The sequence below is a fragment of the Trichosurus vulpecula genome, chromosome 2 (genome assembly GCF_011100635.1).
Source record: "Trichosurus vulpecula isolate mTriVul1 chromosome 2, mTriVul1.pri, whole genome shotgun sequence".
Classification (NCBI taxonomy): domain Eukaryota; kingdom Metazoa; phylum Chordata; class Mammalia; order Diprotodontia; family Phalangeridae; genus Trichosurus; species Trichosurus vulpecula.
In genome coordinates, this window is record NC_050574.1 from 317,242,594 (window position 1) to 317,262,990 (window position 20,397).

The 20,397-nt window shown below is 40.9% G+C and overlaps 1 protein-coding gene and 2 non-coding genes across 3 annotated transcripts; all 3 read left to right on the top strand.

Annotated features, from left to right (window-relative positions):
- Positions 1 to 2,333: 2,333 nt before the first annotated feature.
- On the top strand, positions 2,334 to 2,498 carry LOC118840595. The gene has a single exon (XR_005009770.1). It is a non-coding gene; the product is annotated as a U1 spliceosomal RNA (small nuclear RNA).
- Positions 2,499 to 5,713: 3,215 nt separating this feature from the next.
- On the top strand, positions 5,714 to 5,875 carry LOC118840584. The gene has a single exon (XR_005009759.1). It is a non-coding gene; the product is annotated as a U1 spliceosomal RNA (small nuclear RNA).
- Positions 5,876 to 13,646: 7,771 nt separating this feature from the next.
- LOC118838462 (60S ribosomal protein L36a) lies at positions 13,647 to 14,267 on the top strand. The gene has a single exon (XM_036745772.1). The coding sequence runs from the start codon at positions 13,885 to 13,887 to the stop codon at positions 14,203 to 14,205; it is 321 nt and encodes a 106-aa protein (XP_036601667.1). The 5' UTR covers positions 13,647 to 13,884; the 3' UTR covers positions 14,206 to 14,267.
- The last annotated feature ends 6,130 nt before the right edge of the window (positions 14,268 to 20,397 follow it).

Genomic DNA, 20,397 nt, shown 5'->3' on the forward strand with positions numbered 1-20,397 from the left:
GGGAGAGGACAGCTTAAAGATCTCTTTCCTTTTCCGGTTGGTATGGGAGCAGCGGCAGGGAAGCGCAACTCTGGGCCAGCCCTTGCTCTCGGGCCGAGCCCAGATGTTGGTAACTATGAATTGTATTGGGTCTGTCTGTTATTTGTAATTTGTTTGTGTTTTGGTTTTGAGGTACTGGTTTTTCCCCCGAACTAAATGAATGTTTTGAACCTCAGGGTGCTGGTTTTTTCCCCTGAAGTAAGTCAATGAACCTGTATTTGGTTTGTTGATGCTTGTCTGTATGCTCCCCTGAACTAACTGAATGCTGGCGTTTTCCCCTGAACTAAATGAATGTTGTCTGTATGCTAACTGAATGCTGGATTAAAGTAAGCTGGTCAACCCCTTCACTGTGCTTTCCTTATTTAAGCAGATAAAAAGAACCTGTGCTTTCCGGGCAGCCCCCTGGGTCCCGGCAGCCCCGGAGGGATCTTACGCCCCCATCGAAGCTGCTAGCTGGGTTGTTAAAACATGTTGAATTTCTTACACTTTTTAAAAAAGTGTACTGCAATTCAATTTCATAGGCAATTTGTTGTTTCTTGTTTGTATATGGAAACACTTGTGTTCACTGATGTTTGTCAGATTTATAATAATGCAAAATTAAAAAAAATATTTGGGGGAAGGAGGGCATTAGGGAGGTACAGACCGACATCTGAAAAGGCTTTATGTAGAAGGTGATATCTCAGCTGAATCTCTAAGCAAACTAAGGATTCGACAGGTGAGAAGTGATGGAGTACATTCCAGGCTCGGTAGTCAGGCACAGAGAGCGGATATAGAGTATTGTTTCACAGATAACACACAGGAGGCACTGGAGTTTTCAGACTCCAGCCTCTAACAGGTTCACTCTTGATCTGGTCAGACAGGCAGACAGCTTTGGAGGGGTTAATAATAAGCTTTATTCTAGTCTAGTCTCAGAACGTTGCTGAGAATCAACTCTTACAGCATTCCCTAATCACCCTTCTTGAAGGTGCCTGAGAGAAGGAGGGGCAAATGCCCCTACATCTTGATGGGGTCAATGCTCATGCACTCCTGTAAATCCCCTCAAGCCTCAAAGGGGACCAATTAAGGCAGGTACATGCATTCCTCTATGCATTACCTGTGGATTCCCCATGGATTTCCCACTCACTGATCAGTGCCCACTTGCTTTATAGGGCAACAGACAAGGCATCTTGCCAGCATTAAGCTCACAGGTTAACTTTAGCAAAATCATCATTCTGCGCAAGTGTAGTAAATATATTATGTCACCCCTTACCTCAACGAAGCCTCAGTAGAACTATCACTAAGGTTCTGGGAATTACCATCTAGGATCCTTGAGGCTATCCTGGGAATTATCTAACACCTGGAAACCAGACATTGCCATCGACATGGATCCTGAGAAACTGAACTCTAAAAGGTTAACAAAATCCTCCTTACTGACAAGTGTCCTGAGTAAGCCAGGAGGAAGGCCAATTTGGCTGAACTTTAGATAACTGGAAGTGGAATAATATATGATAGGACTGGCAAGATAGATTGGTGCCAGTTTGTGAAAGACTTTCAAAGCCAACAGAGGAATTTCTATTTTATCCCAATGGCAAAAGGGAACCACAGGAGCTGTCCAGGTAGATGAGTGTCATAGGAAAATCAGTTTGGCCTACAGGTAGAGGATGAATGGAGAAGGGAAAGAGAAGCAGGGAGAACAACCAGGAAGCTACTACAATAGTCCAGGTGAATGGTAATGCCCAGGTCTCGGACTTCATTGTCAGGTTCTGGGGCAGTGAGGTGAGGGTAAGGATGGAAAGGGCTTCCTGGAAGAAGGATGACTTGAGCTGGGACAGATTCCTCAATGTAGAGAGAAGGGAGGAGAATCAAGAAAACTGGACAACTCATTTGGCTCTGCAAATTCTGATGGGCTCGGCAAAATGAATGAATGAATAAGTAAAAATCAAATCAAAGAAAAAAACATGCTGGTTTCATCCCATTAAGAGCAGAAAATGCTTAATCATGCACAGTCCAACTCTTCCTTATCCCAGCTTTCCCCTACTTCCAGTTAGAAAGTGATCTCCAGCAGCCTTGGTGAATGATGTCAAAAAGGGGCAGGCAACATGCAGTTGACTATTTGGGGCCATTTTCTCCAACCAGTTACTCCAGATTTGAGGGTCAGAGAGTTGTAGCTATGTTGTAACGTTTAAAATGCTTAGAGATTTCTGTAGTTTGCCTGCCTGGAGCCTGCTATGTGGGATATCAAACTGTTGTGTTAGTGACTGTGCATTAAATATGTGAATGTATTGAGGGAGAGGGCAAGTGTGGAATCTGCTGTCATATTTTACCTGGCAGAGGTGATTTTTTAATCGAGAAGGTGGTTTCCTCAGAGCGAGGATTATCCATGGTACTCAGGTTGGGTTGACCCCGGCGATTTTCTCCGACCTGGAAAACTCCACTGCTTAATTTGTGGTAGTGGGGGACTGCGTTTGCACTCTCCCCTGATAAATCTGTCCCAATAATAGAATGCAAATTAATGGTTTTCCGGGTAATTTTCCCTTCTGTTTTAAGAAGGGTGTTGCCAACCTGAAGCTTAGAACATAGAATTTTTTTTATATCTTATCTATTTGTGAAGTATTTATTTCTGTTTGTTATGTTACCTAGTTAAAAGTTTAAGTATCTACTACATATGCTAGGCATTGTGCTTCAATTAACACCACTGGTTATGTAATTAATCCACAATATCCATTTTTCTATATCATTTTCTTTTGCCCATACACCTTTTGTTCCCCTATTTTCATCTACTGAAATCCGAACTAGTTGCTAAACCCCACTTTAAATGCCATATCTTCAAAATTCCATTAAAAATGTTTTAAAGCAAGTCAGTCAGGGCCTGATTTTCCATAGTTAATCAATCTGTTGCCTTCCTTCCTGTCATAAACCTCAACAAGGCTTTATTAATGGCGTGCCTAGGCAATACAATTTCTAAAATTCTAGATGAAACCTCTAAATGAAAAGGAAAAATATTTCCTGTAATTTTCTAGCAATACTTTTGAATTTTCTTAGGCATTCTTCATATTGTTGTACCAGAAGCGAGCAAGACACACCACAGAGTATAAGTTTTAAGTGGAGAATTTATTAGCCGGCGGCCATTGGGGTACGGCACCACAAATCAATGGCGATGTGTCGGGGTGATGGCTTGGCTTTTATAGGATATGGGGATACAGGGTGGGGGGAGCAGGAACAAAGGTCCTGGCAGATCAAAAGATTCAGTCAGGTTATCATACTAGTGGGATAATCTCATTTACGTTCCTAGGTGGAGTCATGGAGCCCCAGGGATATCTGCTAGAAAGAGTCTGCCAGGTTATCTTTCAGTGGGATGGTCCTATCTATTGACATTCCTTGGTGGAGTCATGGAGTCCCAGGGGGTTTGCTAAATTCCAAAGATATCTGAGTCCATTCTTTCTGGGGGTGCTTGTCAGTAGCTAGGGGTTTCTCAGGGGTTCCTAATTTTCCTTGTATTACAATATTCTATTATACATTACATAAATGTGTGGTGGCACCCCTCCCCCAATTAGGTTATACAGTTCTTGAAAGGCAGGGACCATGTCTTATTAGCTTTCTATTGTCTGCTCCATCCACCATACATACTTGGTCCATGCTAAATAAAGAAATGTTTGCTTCATTAAACAGAACTAACTGCAATATACTGCCAGATGCTGAAGATAGGTTGGTTCATTTTCCTATACTTTTTTTTTAATTTTTTTTACACATAATGGCTTACCAGTGTATGAAAGGGGGATTAGAAAATTTTTGAAATTTATAGGAATATACAAACAAATCTCGGTGCGGACAGACTTGGAGTTATATGAGATGACACAGCAACCCCTTGGTTAAAGGGAAGAGTTTGTGTCAGAGAATTGGCCATTGAACCAAAAGGAGCTACCCACCCACTCTGTAGCCTTAAAAAAACAAAGACAATTTCTGTTCTTATTCTCTTTTTGCTCTCTCCTTAACTTTATTCTTGAAACTTTCTCAGTCTTCCCTGGGTAGAGGGAGTTAATTCTCCCTCTCCTCCACAGTCCACCCCTGCAGTTACAGAAGATACTCCTACTTGGCTTCCAGTCAGGATTATTGAAGTAAGCCTAAAGCTGGTACTCTGGGGCCTAGCCATATCATCAAGCAAGATAAGTTAATAAAATTAGAATTAAAAATACGAAACATTAAAAATACAAAACAAAAAGTTAAGAAGATACAAATATATTGTGCAGTTTAGTTCCTCTCTTGTTATATTTAACATACTCTTTAAAAATAAATACATGATCCTTCCTCGTTTTAATTTTTCTTGTACGTTCGTTTATTGGTGTTTAAGTTGTGAGGATAGAGACTTGAACTTGTTTCATTTGTACAGGGAACTTGCCCGGAAGGCAACTGTCTCTACCAAAGCAAGTCAGGACCCAGACAAGTGGGCTGTGTGGGATTGGGGGCGGTGTCTTGGGGGTAGTAAATCCCAAAATCTCCTTGGCTTTTCCACACTGCCTCTGACACTACTTACGTTAAATCCACACTGAAAAACATTTTTAAATAAAGCAACTTAAATAAATTTAACTAATTTAAATAGAGAGACAGGAAATATGGACTTCGCATAGAGCAATTTTAAGTCACGGGAAAAGCTTAACAAGATCGCCTCCCTCAAAATTCCGAAACAAAGCAAAAAACCTTTTCCCAAAAGACCGAAATACGCAAAAATATTTATCATAATTATTTTCCTGGTAGCCAAAAATTGAAAATTAGCAGGATGTCCTTCCATTGAAAGGTACAGACACAAAGGATGCGTTGAATTTTGTTATGAACTTAAAAAAAAAAAAGGCGGACTGCAACAAAGACTTCCCAATTTATAGGCAAGCCTCTTTGTCATTTTTTTTTGTATATGGAAATGATCCTGCTCGTTGAAGTTTATCAAGCTTATATAAAATTGTATTTTTTATATAATTTGTATGTTTATATAAAATTAGAATAAAAATAATTTTTGGAGGGGGTGTGAAATCTAGAAAAGCTTTATGTAGATAGAAGGTGATGCCTGAACTAAGTCAGGGAGATGAACCAGGAGACTATTGGAGTGGTCCAGGCCGGAGATGATGTCCAGGGCTCGGACTTCTTTGTCCGTTCTGAGGCTGGGGAAGTTGTGGGTTAAGGCTTCGTGGAAAAGGCGCGGTTTGAGCTGGGACAGATTCGGTCGGAAATGTACAGAGAAGGGAAGTCAACAGAGAACCGACATAATTATAAAGTAGGATTGACGCGTTATGAAAAAAAAAAAAATGAAACCAACCCAACAGCAAAACGAATCTGCTCTCTCCCCAGAGGGATGATGAGATTCCTAACGTTGCACGAAGTAGCTCATTTCTTGGTCCAAGTTCCAAGTTGCTATGAATGTTGGCTTGTTAAATGGCAGTCTCCGGGAATATGTGACGTCACAAAAAGGAGGCAAGTATGCAGATGAGGAAACTTGAGTGCCCTTTTCCCATGCTTTTCTCTCTCTTGAATACGTAGATTTTGAAGGTTTGAGATTAATACACGTGCTTCTCGAGTTTGAAATGATAGCGTCTTGTGACTTTTGAGACTTTTATTTGATTTAGGTGAAGTGGAAGTGCTGCAGGAGTTGTCATATCTGAAATGTGTGTGTATGTTGAGGGAGAGGGCGCGTGTAAGTATTTAAAACATACTTACTTGGCAGGGATGATTCCATGACCACGAAGATGGTTTTTTCAAAGTGAAATTTATCCATTGTACGCTGGATGGTTTGATCCCTGTGAATTCCTTAAATGTGGGAAACTCGATTGCATAATTTCTGGTAGTGGGGGACTGCGTTCGTTTTCTCCCATGGTGATTAAGTGACTAAAAACAGATCTTTTTTTAATAGGTGGTTTTTTAGGTGTTTTTGTTTCGGCGTTATGTGTCTTACAGTGATAAACGTGGTCGTGAAAGCATACAGTAGATATCTCTGATGTTACAGTGTAGGTTGTTGTCCGTGTGTACCTTAGAGAAGTACCTTTTCCGAGCTCTTTAGGGTTTTCGCCTGTTAATATGTATTGTTGTAGAGTGTACCTCAAGTTCGTGGGGGGCACTTGTTGCAGTCAAAACTCTGTGTTTCACGCAAACTAGCTTTTTATCTCACCCACCAAACACTCCTTCTTTTGTAAGGGGGTGGAATAAAACATGATTGAGGGAAGAACATAATCATAGTTGTGAAGAGGATAGCAATATCAATTAAAAATCAGACAAATTTAGACTTGCTAAGACTAGAAATCTAACAATCTTACAAGAAATATTTAAAACAATATTCACACTTAAAATGTGCTAGAGCAGAATTTGATGTAACTGGTGAACCTAAAAAAGAATGGCATTCATGACAGAAAATAAATAGGGTTGTAATAGATAAGGAAACTTACGCTTTAAAGGCATGAGTGAAATAGTAGAGATAGGAACTAGATTTTTTTAAAAATTTCATTTGTGTCAAATGACTCAGCAATTTTTTTTGTTCAATAGTGACTTTTCATGGTCTTAATTTCAAAAGACTCGATGGAAAATGCGGATCTTCTTTACAACATGACTAATATGGAAATGCTTATTATGATTGTACATGTATAGCCTATATCAGATTGCATGCTATGGTGGGGGGGGGGAGAGAAAATTTAGAACTGGAGGTTTTATAGAAGTGAATGTTGAAAACAACAAAAAAAAAAATTTTTTTAAAGATGGGCTTGGGGGGGCAGTGGGGGAGGTATCAAAAATTTTCTGCTAGTTTTCCTCTTGGTCACATATATTCAAATGTTCATTTATTTTAAAAAAATTTTAAAGCACCAAATAATTTTTGAGATATTTGCTTTGGTTTACGCAAAAAATAAACTTTTTTTTCTGTGTGGCTATTTTTTTCAAAAATGCTGAAATATTAAATTAGCTGTCTGCTTGTTAGGGTTAGAACCAAATCTTTTGAGATATCAACTATCCAAGAATGCTAATCAGAGAGACAATTACAGAGGACATATGAGTTAAGCATGTGATACTGTCGAAAGCAGTTATGTTTTTTATAGGAAAGTGTTTCTTTTCCCAGTGCTGTCCAAGATGTACATCATATCCTTGTTTCCATTTCTTTTCCATTAGTATAACATCTTTCTTCAACAGGACTATTCCACTGTGGCAAAAGACTTGTGCTTATGCCAATTAGAAAGTAATATTTTGCAGATATTTCTGAATATTCTATGATCCCTCGTTGTGAACACCAAATGTCAAAGGTACTAAGAAGCAGGAAAAAAATAATCTGAATGCAAAGAGAACTGAAGCTGCAAGGTGCCTGTGTTTTCTTTTTTAAAAATAAAATTTGTAGTACAGTTATCCCTTCCACATATCAGGGGTTAGGAGCTTGGCCCAAGCTGGTAAATCTATGTAAAACTTTTTGGCCCTCACTTTGTGCCAGAGAAAGTCTGAAATTTGTTATGGTATTAAAAGATAAAATATGTTGATATTATACAATACTATACATATATTTATGTGCTTCTGAGTTTCTAAACTTTTTTCTGTGTTCTCTGCTGGCCCTTGTGTGTCATCTGTGGCTTCCACAAAACTCCCCCAAAATTCCCATTTAATTTCTTATGCCAACCCAAGATATACTGAAACCTTGATGAGGAAAGTCTCAATGTGGAAGGGATAACTATATTGTATTTTGTTTGTCCAGAAATTGGTCTAGTTTTGCAAAATTAAACCCCAATCCAGTGTTCTTTCCACTATAAGAGCATTAAAGTCTGTAATTTAACCACAACATCCCATTTCCACCACTGTTGACTGTGTACCTCAACTGTTTCCCCATTTGTATCTGTACAGACCCTAAATGAATTGGAAAGCCTTATCTCAGGTGTCACTTCCTCTATGATGATTTCCTTAAAAGCCAAAGCAATATCAGGACCTGATTTCCAGTGGCTGTTCAATCATCTGCCTTTCTGGATTCATTAAAAGCAACTAAGTGTTTAATGTGGTAGCTACCATAATTCCTAGAATTCCAGATAAAATCTCTAATAAAGAGGTAAAAAGCCCAACCTCCTCTCCTCTCTTCTCCCTGCCCCGCCCCCAGCAAAAAAAAAAAAAGTTTCTTCCACAATCAAAACTTTATCTGGTGTCAACCATTACTAAGTTAGTTCTTAGAAAGACAAAATTAGTGTGCATGTGTGTTTATTTCTCTCAAAACTTGTGGAACATTAATATAGAGATAACCATGGGAGTGCATTGTACACAATGAACTCAAGGATGGACAGAGAAAAGAGACCTTATATCTTCAGAGTAATTCCTTCTTGCCCCTCCCTCCCTTCCAGGCTCAGGATGCCTATGTCAGCTAAAATTATACTCTCCATATATGTTAACCACAATGAGAGAAAGGGATTTTCTTAATTGGATAGGTTATAAATACAGTAAGATAGGAGAGGTGTTAACATGTCAGTTGAAATTATAGATGCAGGATATCTGTGTTTCTTCTGTCGTTAACATGATGTAACATAGCATATGTCCATAACATACCAAGATAAGAAAAGTCCCATTATTCAAGATAGTGTCTGGTTCAAGGTGCCTTGTCCTTGGTAATCATAAACAGAAGAATGTTCCTGGTCAGCTTCATCTGGACTTATAGTTGCTGACACAGGAAGGAACATTTTGAGTTCACTCAGAGAGCACAGCAAAGCATGTCTGTTATGCCAGAACATGCAAAGCATTATGGTAAGTGAAGCTCAGAGTGGGCCAAAGTGTCTCTCCTGATTGGCCCATCCATGTTTTAGGCCATTCTCAGGTCTTAGGGGTTCAAAACGATTTGGAGAAAAGTCTACACTGGTAACACTTTTGAATTTTCTTATGTACTCTTCATATTCCATTTTGTGTAATTATTTGTGTACATGTGTGTAGGCAGCCCTATTTACATTATAAATTACATTTACATTATACATTACATATATATATGTGTCTCTCAGGAGGCACAAATATCTTATCTTTCTATTGTCCACCCCACCCATCATAGATACTAATTGGTCCATACTTAATGTTTTGCTGCATTTAACAGAATCACAATAAACTGTCAGATGCTGAAGATGTGCTGGTTGGTTTTCCTAACCAATTTTTAAAAAATTTATTACACAGGATGGCTTACTGGGTCAGTCAGTCTCTCCCCTCCCCCTCTTTCCTATGGTGGTAGATGAGATATGTAGAATGAAATTCTTCCTCGCACTCTACCACATTACTCCTGCAGTTAAAGAAAGTTAAAGAAGCTGCTCCTACAGTGCTGCAGAAGACAGCCTAAGCCTAGGTCTCTGGCTCTCTTCTAGCAAGATCAGTTTATAGAATTTCACAGAGAAGGTATGGAGGATTGTGAGAAATACTGCCTCATTAAACAGAGGGAGAATCAGGATAAAAAAATTTGAAGAAAACATAGCTATCAAAGATCCAACCAGGACCAAAGTTTAGGAAAAATTCTCTAGAGATGGTGAGGTCCTTTAGACCTCCTGTCTGCAGATGACAATGGTTGGATCCAAGCCCTGGAATTTCACAGAACCTCCTAGACAAGATCTATTGTCTTTCCAAAGAGTTTGGTCTAACCATTCACATATGTAAAACCAAGTGGATAAAAAACATCTATTTCCAGGTTATGGAATATAGAAATTAGATTAGAAAACCAGCATATAATAGTTGTCCATCAATGTCCAGGGTATCTGTCCCAAAAATATTAGTTTAAAACTGAACTAAGACTTTTGGGACAAGCTGTGAGAGTGCCACTGAGATTAATATGTCTGTTTTCTGAATTACCTTACCAAGCACCGGACACAGAGTAAGCCTGTTCGATGAAAAGAGCTAGTTAGGAGCCCTCGGTGAGCCAAAGTCTTGATCACTCCTAGATGCCCTTGCTGGTGTTTGATGGCTGACCTTGCTGAGCTGTAAACCCACCCCCTACTCCCAGCCCCCAAATTGGCCTAACCTATCCTTGAGGTCAACTGTTCCTGCAAAACATCCTGCTTCTGTGTTCCACCTGTTCCTGGGAAAGACTTTTCATTCTTTACCTTAATCCCTCCTGAACCTTCCCCTTTGTGATTTTCAAGCATAAATTGCCTCCTGCCTCTCCTAGGCTGTGGTCTCCTTTGTACCTTGTACTGGGGGCCTCAGCACTAGGGTGTGATTTTTCTCCCAATAAAACTTTTCTTCTTTCAACTCAGCTTGGACTCCTCTGCATTTTGAGGGGTGGGCTTTGCCCACTTGGCATCTGTGTATATGTATTTATCTTGGACAGATGCTGCAAATGATCAATGTATTGGGACTGGACCTAAATAAGAGGAAGAGAGCAGGTTAGATAGCAATCAGGGAATTGAAAAACTCCTTTAATGGCCCTAAACTTCCTCCAGAAACAAAGGCTCATCTATTCAATAGGCATATCCTTAGTGAGGAAACTTACTCTACCAATCCAAATCTGCATCTTGCCTATAGCACTCACAATTTGAGGATCTTACCCAGGTCACTTGTATCACAAGCATGACTTTAATTCATCTTCCTGACTCTGGAGCCAGCAATTCCATCCACTATACTATGTTGCCTGGGGGTTGTGCTAGCAATGAAAAAGAGAAAAAAAAAAAAAAAAAGAAAGAAAAGTGCATCAAATAAACAAGAACATTCAGAAGACGGCAGAAAGAAGTTGGGAAGGTGGAATAAACAGGACAGCTTGTTAATAGTATGTTAAATTATATTTATGTACCTTTAAATTTGTTTTTTTAATTATATTTCATTTATGTACTTTTAAAAACCCAACTTAAATCTCAAGGAGCCCACAGTTTCATATGCAGTCTGTTTTCTTTTTGTTCTTTTTTTGTAAATTGAAAGGCTTATGGTCAAGTTAATTTAAAAAGAAAAACCCAACTTAAAACTCTCTCTCAATTCTTGGCAGAAGGAGTTATGGACTACGTGTGAAGAATGAGAAATATTTATTTGTCAAACAAGGGGGAGCTTCTCCAGTAAGTGGCAATTAGTGGGTAAAGATGCAACAATAACAAAAAAGTATTAATAAAGCATTAAAAAATACACAAAACAAAACCAAAAAGTTCAGGAGACCAAAGTAAACTGTGGAATTTCATTAATACTTTGTTAAATTTAATATGTACTTCAAAAAACTATGAATTAATACAATCCTTGTTTATTTGTTTTGCTTTATATATTCAAAGGTTAGCTGGTCATTAAGTTTTTCCAGGGGTGGGGAACCTCTGGCCTCAAGGCCACATACTACACTCTAGGCCCTCAAGTGTAATCCTTTGACTGAACCAAACTTCACAGAACAAATCCCTTTAATAAAAGGATTTGTTCTGTAAAACTTGGATTCCATCAGAAGACCACAACCAAGGATGTAGAAGACCGCTTGTGGCCTCCAGGACAAAGGTTCTCCACTCCTGGTATAGGCACTGGTGAACCCAAAAGTTTTGCCTGGGTTTGGACTAATTTTGGGGATGAGGATTGTTAAACCTGAAAATTTGGTTGAAGGAAACAACAGAGCTAGGTGATAGAAAAATCCATGTTGTTTATTATTTTCCCCTAAAGTATAGCGGAGCTAGCTTACTTGTACGTACAAGGAGTCAGAGTATAAACTCTGGCTGCCTGAACAAAGCAATGAGAAAAATTATATACGTTATTTTAGCAGAGCTAGCAAGCCTGTATGACCTCATTTTTATGACCCCCATGTATGTTTAACCATGATATAACAAGAGGATTTTCCTTAATGGAATAGATTGTAAATTCAACAAATTAGATAGTTGACAAAGTATCAATTAGAATTACAACCCAGGATCTCTGTGTTTAATTTGCCATTAACATTCCATAACATAGTATATGCCCATAAAATATTAAGATAAGGAAAAGTCACATAATTCAAGATAGTGTCTGGGGTCAAGGTTTTCACCCTTAATGGCCATGGACAGAGCAAGGAATGCTCCATCTGGATTTGTTGATATAAGATAGAGATATCTCTGAGCTTACTCAGAGAACAAAGAGAATGTTAGGGTCAGGCTTTTCTTCTGGTTAAGTAGTTCAGGCCCTGAGTCTTATTGAAATTACAAAAATGATATAAAATAGTATAATATTTTCCACAGGATGGTGAACTCCAGGTTTTGTTGTCTTACAGGTCATCCCTCTAGTCACCAAACTGCCTCTGACTACTCCTGTTAAGTCGAAAGTGGAAAAAAACAATTTACAAATGAGAATGTTTGTGAAAAGTCACAGGAAATATGTTCTCCATTCTACAGAGATTGTATCTAAGACAAGCAAAACACCTGAACAAGACCTTTCCTCTCTAAATCTTAAGGCTCTGAGAAAAAACAAAAAACCTCCCCCCCAAAAAAGGCTCATACCTATCATTCAGTTATTTCACTAACAACAACTAATATTTATATAGCCCTTACTATGTGCCATGCACCGTACTACTTGCTTTACAATTATTATCTCATTTGATCATGTAATATTGGCTTAGACCCACCCTGCGGCCCCCACCCCAAAAAAAATCAAAGAGGAAACGGACCCCCAAACACACCAGTATTTATCGGGGCTCTCTACCTGGTCCCCAAACCTTGAGAAGGTGGGAGGGAGGCGTCCTCCCCCTGGGGAAGGACTGGATGTCCCGGGGGTGTGAATGATGTAGATATTCTTGTGCCATAACAGATGGTGAAGTAGACGCTTGCATAGCAAAGTGGGACAGCCCTGTATGAACTGACCCAGAGCAAAATGAGAACTAGGACTGCCATTTTCACAATAATATTAGACTGAAAAGCCACTTTGAAAAGCTTGAAAAGGAAGATGAAAGAGGCCTCACAAGAGGGGATGAAATGGCAGAAAGACACATATCGTTTCAGGCATGGTCAATGTAGACAATGTTTTCCTGGATTATGGGGATAATAAGTATTGAGGGCTTTATTTTTCGGGTTTTTTTTTAAACTGGATGGTTACGGTGAGAGAGACTCGGGGAGGGATAGTCTAACAAAAATACTTGTTAAACGGAAAGAATAAAAATTAACAAACTATTCAATTTTTTTTTTATCAGCACTGTGCCTGACACACAGTAGGCGTTTAATAATTGCGTACGGACTAGGCTCTTTAAAAAGAAGAATCACCGAACCAGGCGGTCTCACCACTTCCGGTCCCCGCGGGCCGGGGCGTCTCCCTCTTCCCCACAGCCCCAGACCACGTGCTCCGCGGGAAGAGGACCAAGGCAATATTCGACACATTTTAAAAGCCTTCTTCCCGGGCAACGTTCCCAAACATCAAAGCTGCTGAGCCCATCATCACCATGGCGACAAGGGGTCAGCGACCGCAACCAACTGTCGTAAATCAGCAAAATCCCGCCCCCGCGGGCGGCAATCACTGCTGGTCAAGCATACGGTAAATCGCCCGACATCACCCCAACAGCACATTCGCCACGACAAACGCAGCCCCGGGAAAAAACGGCGCCCTCAGACTATTTCCGCACTTTCGTCAATAGTTACAAGGCCTTCTCCCCGCCCCCCCCCCCCCCCTCCCGCTCGCTTTGCTTTGCCTCCTGGGTAACATCCACATCCACTTCCGTTTCCGGCCGAGAGGGCCAATAGCACTGCGCCCCGGCCCTTCGGTCCTTCCTCCCCGCGAGCCTCGTGTCGGTGCGCGCTGATCTCCGCTCGGCTCCCGGCAGCTTCTTCTCTCAGAACTCTCCGCCGCCTCCTCCTCTCCTCCCGTGTCCGTCGTGTCTCCGAGAAACCGAAGAGAAGCCCGGCCCCGCGTGAAGCAGAGTTGGGAAGTCCCGCTGCTGCTGCCGCCGCCGCCGCCGCCGCCGCCGCCTCCTCCTCCGCAGCCGCCGCCATGGTGAACGTGCCCAAGACCCGGCGCACCTACTGCAAGAAGTGCGGCAAGCACCAGCCGCACAAGGTGACGCAGTACAAGAAGGGCAAGGACTCTCTGTACGCGCAGGGCAAGCGGCGCTACGACCGCAAGCAGAGCGGCTACGGCGGCCAGACCAAGCCCATCTTCCGCAAGAAGGCCAAGACCACGAAGAAGATCGTGCTGAGACTCGAGTGCGTGGAGCCCAACTGCAGGTCCAAGAGGATGCTGGCCATCAAGCGCTGCAAGCATTTCGAGCTGGGAGGAGATAAGAAGCGCAAGGGACAAGTGATCCAGTTCTGAGCTGCCTTCGGCGCGCCCTCGGCTCCCGGGAGAGAAACGATTAAAATATTGAAGTTCCAGTATTTACGTGCCTCGGTCTCGTGTTTGATGGGGAAGGGGAGGGGACTGGGGGAGGCAAGCCTAGAGGGAGCCCAGCCCCGGCGGGGTGAAAGGGGGGGGTGCAGAAGCGGGTGTCCCGTAAGTAGTGTGGACAGGAGCTGGTGAAAGATTGGAGGGGGTGAGAGAGGAAGGAGATTTGGGGTCTGGGTACCTGGGAGGTACGGGGCGGGGGTTCCCTGTAGTAATGAAGGGTGTTGGGGGATCGGGTGGAGTTTGGGAAGAAAGATCAGGAGTTCAGTTTGGGGACATGTGGAATTGGAGATGTCTGAGATAACTAGTGTCTTGTCCGGAGGGAGATGGGGGCTGGCTGTGTAGATTGGGAGAGAGGGGAGCCTCTGCATAGAAAAAAACGAACCAGAAGCTCATGAGGCCCAAGATTAGACGTAGCAGGAGGAACCCAGGGAGGTAGGTGGGTATGATCTGGATGAAGACCCAGCACAGTAGACCAAGGAGGAGCAATTAGAAACGATAGGAGTAGAAGGCAGTGAAATCATGAAAACCTATTGTTTAAGTTATTAGTATATACCTTAGTTTCATGTTTGCATTTTTGGGGAGGGAAAAGTCTTTGACCAAACCAAACTTGTGTTAAGTTTTTCCCAAGTTTGAAGCTAGGATGCGGCTTGGCACCTGTTACCAGAAAGGCCCGAGTTCAGATGTGGCTTCAGACATTTAGCTATTTGATATCCAGGGTTGTTACGAAGATAAAACGAGAATATTTCTAAAGAGCTTCGCCAGAGTTGATAGTATTTTTATTAAGTCCTTGCACTATGCCAGGCACTGCCAAAAAAGAGACAGCTTCTTCCTTTAGGGAGCTCACAGGTCAGAGAAGGGGTAGGAGAAGGTGGTATCCACAGCTGGGTAAGTCAAGGATCCCAAAGTCGTGGAGCCAGGTGAGAAGTAAAATGTCCCTCTTCTTATACAGAGGTTTCCAGCTCGTGGCCCCAATTCTCCAATCATAAAGTCACCGGGTAGTGATGAGAGACTAGTAAGCTTGATGAGATATTTGTTTTTTAGTCCTGTCCAACTCTGCCCCCATTTGGGTTTTCTTGGCAAAGATACTGGAGTGGTTGCTATTTCCTTCCCCAGTTCATTTTACAGGTGAGAAAACTGAGGCAAACAGGGTTGAATGATTTGCCCAGGGTTGCACAGCTAAGCGTCTGAGGTGAGATTTGAACTCAGGCCTTACCGACTTCAAGCCTGACTTTTCAGAGTCTGTGCCACCTAGCCCTAGTTGAGAACTTAACTGGATGATGTTGCCCCAAGAATGAGCCTCCTCAAACCTGGAAAAATCAGTCCAACAAGTCCCAAAGTAGTGATTGCCAACAGATTGGGTATAGGTGGTGGGGAGTGAGAGTGAGGAGGTGTGGTAAGCTTAGGCGATTGCGCCGGCAATAAATAGTAAATATGGAAGGGAGGGAGGTTCAGAAACAACAGTGAGTTATGTTTTAAACCTGTGGGATTTGAGGTTTCTGGAACATCGAATTCAAGAGATCCAAGGGGCAGTTGGTGGGAGACTGAGTGTAAGGAGAAAAACCAGGACTGGACATACAGATCTGGGAATCTTGCATAGAGTTAGTAATTGAGCAAATTAGATTATTTGGTGAGGGAAAAAGGTCTCAGGATAACTTAGCCTGGGAGGACAAACTGTCTATGACCTGTATGTAGAGCAAGCAAAGAAAATTGAGAAAGAGCAATGAGACAGTAGAAGCAGGGGAGAACAGTGTCAAGGAAAACCTATATGTAGGAGTTTCCAGAAATGGGTAAAAGTGATGGAGAGGTAAAAAAAGGCCATTAGGTTTGGCAATTAAGAGATCTAAGGCAACTTTGGAGAGAGAGCTGTTGTGGATGAATAAGAATTGAATTCAATCAAAAGCCAAATTGCCTGGGTTTCAGAAGAGAAAGGAATGGAGGCACAGAGTTAAAAAGCTTTCAAAACTTTATCAACAAATGGAAAGGTATAAAACAATAGCTATTGGGGATGATGAAACCAAATAAGGGATCTTAAAAGGATATGGAAGAGACAGGTCTGTAGGCAGGAGAAAAGCCAGCAAGCTGATAGGGCATAATGGCAATAATAAAAGGCACAGGAAAAGACAGGATGAAATAGGATCGTGGTTGTTCTTGGCAAGGAAAATGATTGTCTCTTCACTTGAGAAAGGGATGACAGACACCCTGGGGTGTGAAAAAATCAGTATTTCCCTGATGAAGACTTCCCACCCCATGATCTGGGGAGGCTTTGCCTTTAAAAAAAAAAAAGGGGGACAAAGCTGCCCCTGGGACCCAATTTATATGATACCACCAGGGTTTCCCTGATGCTGCTTTCCTCCCACTGGCAACATTGGGAAGCCTTACCTAAAAGATAAAGCTCCTCTCCAAGGGACCCAATTGGCCTGCTTCCCTGGTAACAAAATCCCAGCCATACGGAGTCTAGATTTGGTGGGTGACCAAGACCATGGGAGTTACCATATCTAGATGCATTTTCAAATAGAGATGAAGGGAGCCATGTCCAGAGAAGCTAAAAGCTACTGTATTCTTGTTGCATTTGGAAAGCAAACTTAAATGACTTCAGTGCCTCATTTCATCCCATGCTTCCAATGAAGACATTTAAGTGATGTGAAAAGGGAGCTCTCTGAATATCATGAATTTTTTTTCTTCAAGTCACCAATGGTTGGTCTTGGTAATTCACATCCTCCATTGACCTCTAGCATCTGATACTTTTCATGACCTCTATTCCTTCTATTTAGTATATAGTCCTAACTACTCTTGATTTTCCTGCCTCATTACCCCCTCCCCACTCTGCTTTGTGGCTCCTCATTCTCTTCCAACTCCTCAAAATATTAGTTTCCCCCAGGATTCTGCTTGGTTCCCTTATCTTTTCTATATATGCTCTTCCTTGCTGATGTCACCTATTCATAGCATTTAAATGCTGCATCACCTTGATGACTTACACAGCTTCTACTTGTACCTCTCTTCCATAAGTCTAGCTCTATACTTCCAATTGCCTCTTAGTGGTACCTTCATCATCTCTAGTGTAGGAATAATATCCTAATTCCAGCTCTCATAAAAGCTAATATAGTTTTCCTTAAAGGTATTGAGACCATCCTCAAGACTTGGTTAACTCAGGTACTTATGGCTGTTGACATCACTTCCTTGTCACTTAAGTACAAAACAGCCACAAGGACATCCAAAACCAGAATTGGCATAGACTTATAGCACTAGAATATAGCTCATTTGAAGCGGGAGACAGGCAATGCAGAGAAAGGTGTCCCTGGATTGGCCTTCATACTTACTGATGCATTTGGTGATGCTGGTTGCTTTCTGTCAAAAGGCAACTTACTACTTCTGGTTGAAAATATTTAGGAATTTCTTTCCATTTTAATTATAGTAATAATGAAATAATGGTTGTATGCCTAGTTGTGAAATTTATGATAAGCAGATTCATTAATCCAGTAATAAACATGTTTGCATAAGAACAGTTCACCACTTCAATGCTGGCTTAATGGAAGTCTTCAGACCAGCTATCTAAGGAAGTAGTATGAAACCTTTGATTTGCCAGGTAACACTGAGAATAAGGAAGAAAATGTGTTGGCAACCAAAAATGGGCTCCTTAGCACTTAGTCAACAAGTGCCCTTGACTAGTTTGGCTTTTTCCCCTGAACTGAATGCTGTTTGTATGTTGGACTGGAGTAAGCTTGTCGGCCCCTTCACCTTGCTTCCCTTGCTTAAGCTGATCGAAAGAACCTGTGCTTTCCTGGTCAACCCCTTCACCTTGCTTAAGCAGATTGAAAGAACCTGTGCTTTCCCTGGCATACCTTACACCCTTGCAGAAGCCGGATGGTTAAAAACAGCTTCCGTTGGAGCCAGAGGCTGCTGCTGCTACAGCCACAGTCACAGCCACAGCTGAAGCTGAAGCAGGAGCTGCCAGTAGCAGAGCTGACCTACGGGAGGAAGCTGAACAAGGACTTGAGGCCAGTGGGTAATCTTTTCACCATAGAGGGGGAAGCATGATTTTGCTTTACACCATCATGCTTCTCTGTAGCCTCCTGGTTACTCTTGTGCGGCGTACTTATTGGGCCTGGAAGCTTTTGATCAATGTGTCAAAATGGGGATGCTGGTTCATGGGTTGGTTACTGTGGAGCCTAAATATATGCTTTGATTCTTCTGCCTCTTATCTTGAGAATTTCTTATATCCAGCGGTTCCGAACCTTTCAGACATATATATGACCCTCTTTGAGATTATAAACTCTGCCCTCCTAATACAGAAAAGACCTAGGAAATTTGGCATGTGAGAAATTTAAAACATTCAAAAAGCTGTTGCTAATCTGCCATCTTTTTCTCTTTAAAAATTTTTTTAATAATGACATTTAATAATACCAGCCCTCCTCCCCCCACAAAGAATTGTTACTTCTAACAAAGAACAGTTAAGCAAAACAAACATTGACCATGCCTGACAGCATATGCCTCATTCCACACCACTATTCCTACACTTCTCTACCAAGAAAGCATATGTCATTATCGGTCCTTTGGAATTAACATGATTCACTGCATTGATCTAAGATCTGATATCTTCTAATATTATTTACTTTTTTAGTATTTTACTGTGTTCAACTTTTTAAATATTTTATTTTCCCCCAGTTACTTGTAAAGACAATTTTAAACATTTTTTTTAAATTTTGAGTTCTAAATTTTTCTCTCCTTCCTTTACATTCTCCCTCCCTAAGACAGTAACCAATTTGTTATAGGCTATAGTTATCCTTTCCACAACTTTTCCTATCTTAGTTTTACTATATTGTGGGTCAGCATAAGAAATTAAATGGGAAATTTGGGGGAGTTTTGCCAAAGCTGCAGATGACATGCAAAGGCCAGCAGACGACACAGCAGAAATGCGTAAATATAGTACTATACAATTTCAACATATTTTATCTTTTAATATCATAATACTTCTCTGTACAAAGGGCAAGCCAAAAAATTTTATGAAGATAGAGGGGATGTTGCATTCCTAACCCCGGAGATGTGAAAGGGATAACTGTACATGTTCAATCGTGAAAAACATATCATATCTGCCATTTTAAAAAGCAGAGTGAGAAAGGGAGCTTGCCCATGCAAAGTGGAAACAATCTTATTTTTTCAAGCATCTGGGAAAAAGCAATTGACACATTTTATTGTAGGGAAACAGAAATATGGAATACATATCCAAACAATGCATCGGTAAAAAAAAATGCATATGATTTGATAAAATAAATGAAACCCTCATTCCAGTGCACATTAGGGAAAAACTAATATCTGAATTATTTTCATAGTACAGTCTAATGTAAAAAAATTTTTTTCTAAACAATGATCTGATTAAGTAAGTGCATGTTAAGCATGGCCAATAATTAAGATAACATCATCTTGCTTGCCATTGTTGAAGAGTTGAATGTACCACAGACCAAAAACCTTAACTCCAGCTATTTTTCCACAAGAATATGAGGATCTTTTAAATTAAATTTGAAAATTGTTAGCAAAAAAATCAAAAAACCCTCCTATTCTTTGTAGAGGAAAGAAGTATTTCTCCAAATTTAAGCTTTAAAAGCATGGCAGTTTCCCTTCTCTCTTACCTCAATGAGGTCTAATATTTCTTTAAACTTACAGAAATCCTGAGATTTTATTTTAGCCCATACTGGAGATTACGATAGGTGGCAAAAATGAAAGCCTTATTTCTGGATCAATTCAAAAGAAAAATCACAACATCTTTTGAGGAAAAAGCAGTTGAAGTATTCACCTGGGTTCTAGATGGATTAATACCACTATATGCAGTTGCATTTCTTTTCCTTTAAGAGTACATATATACTAATCCATTGCCTTTTAATTAAGCTTCATGTTTACACCATTAGTATAAAACAGAGCAGAGGTGTCAAATATGCATTCATGAATGCAGCCCAAACCAGATTAAAATGTAATAAGGAAATAAATATGAGAGTCTATGTGTTTGTGTATGTGTGTTATTAAGGGCTGTCAGAGGTCCCCTGAACTTGTCCTTTTGAGTTGCCATCTTTTCCAGAAACGCTGGACCCAGAGAATGCAGGAGGCCCTGAATGTGTCAAGGACAAAATT

Excerpts from the sequence above, each read along its gene's own strand:
- LOC118838462 (XM_036745772.1), top strand. The coding sequence starts at position 13,885 with ATGGTGAACGTGCCCAAGACCCGGCGCACCTACTGCAAGAAGTGCGGC.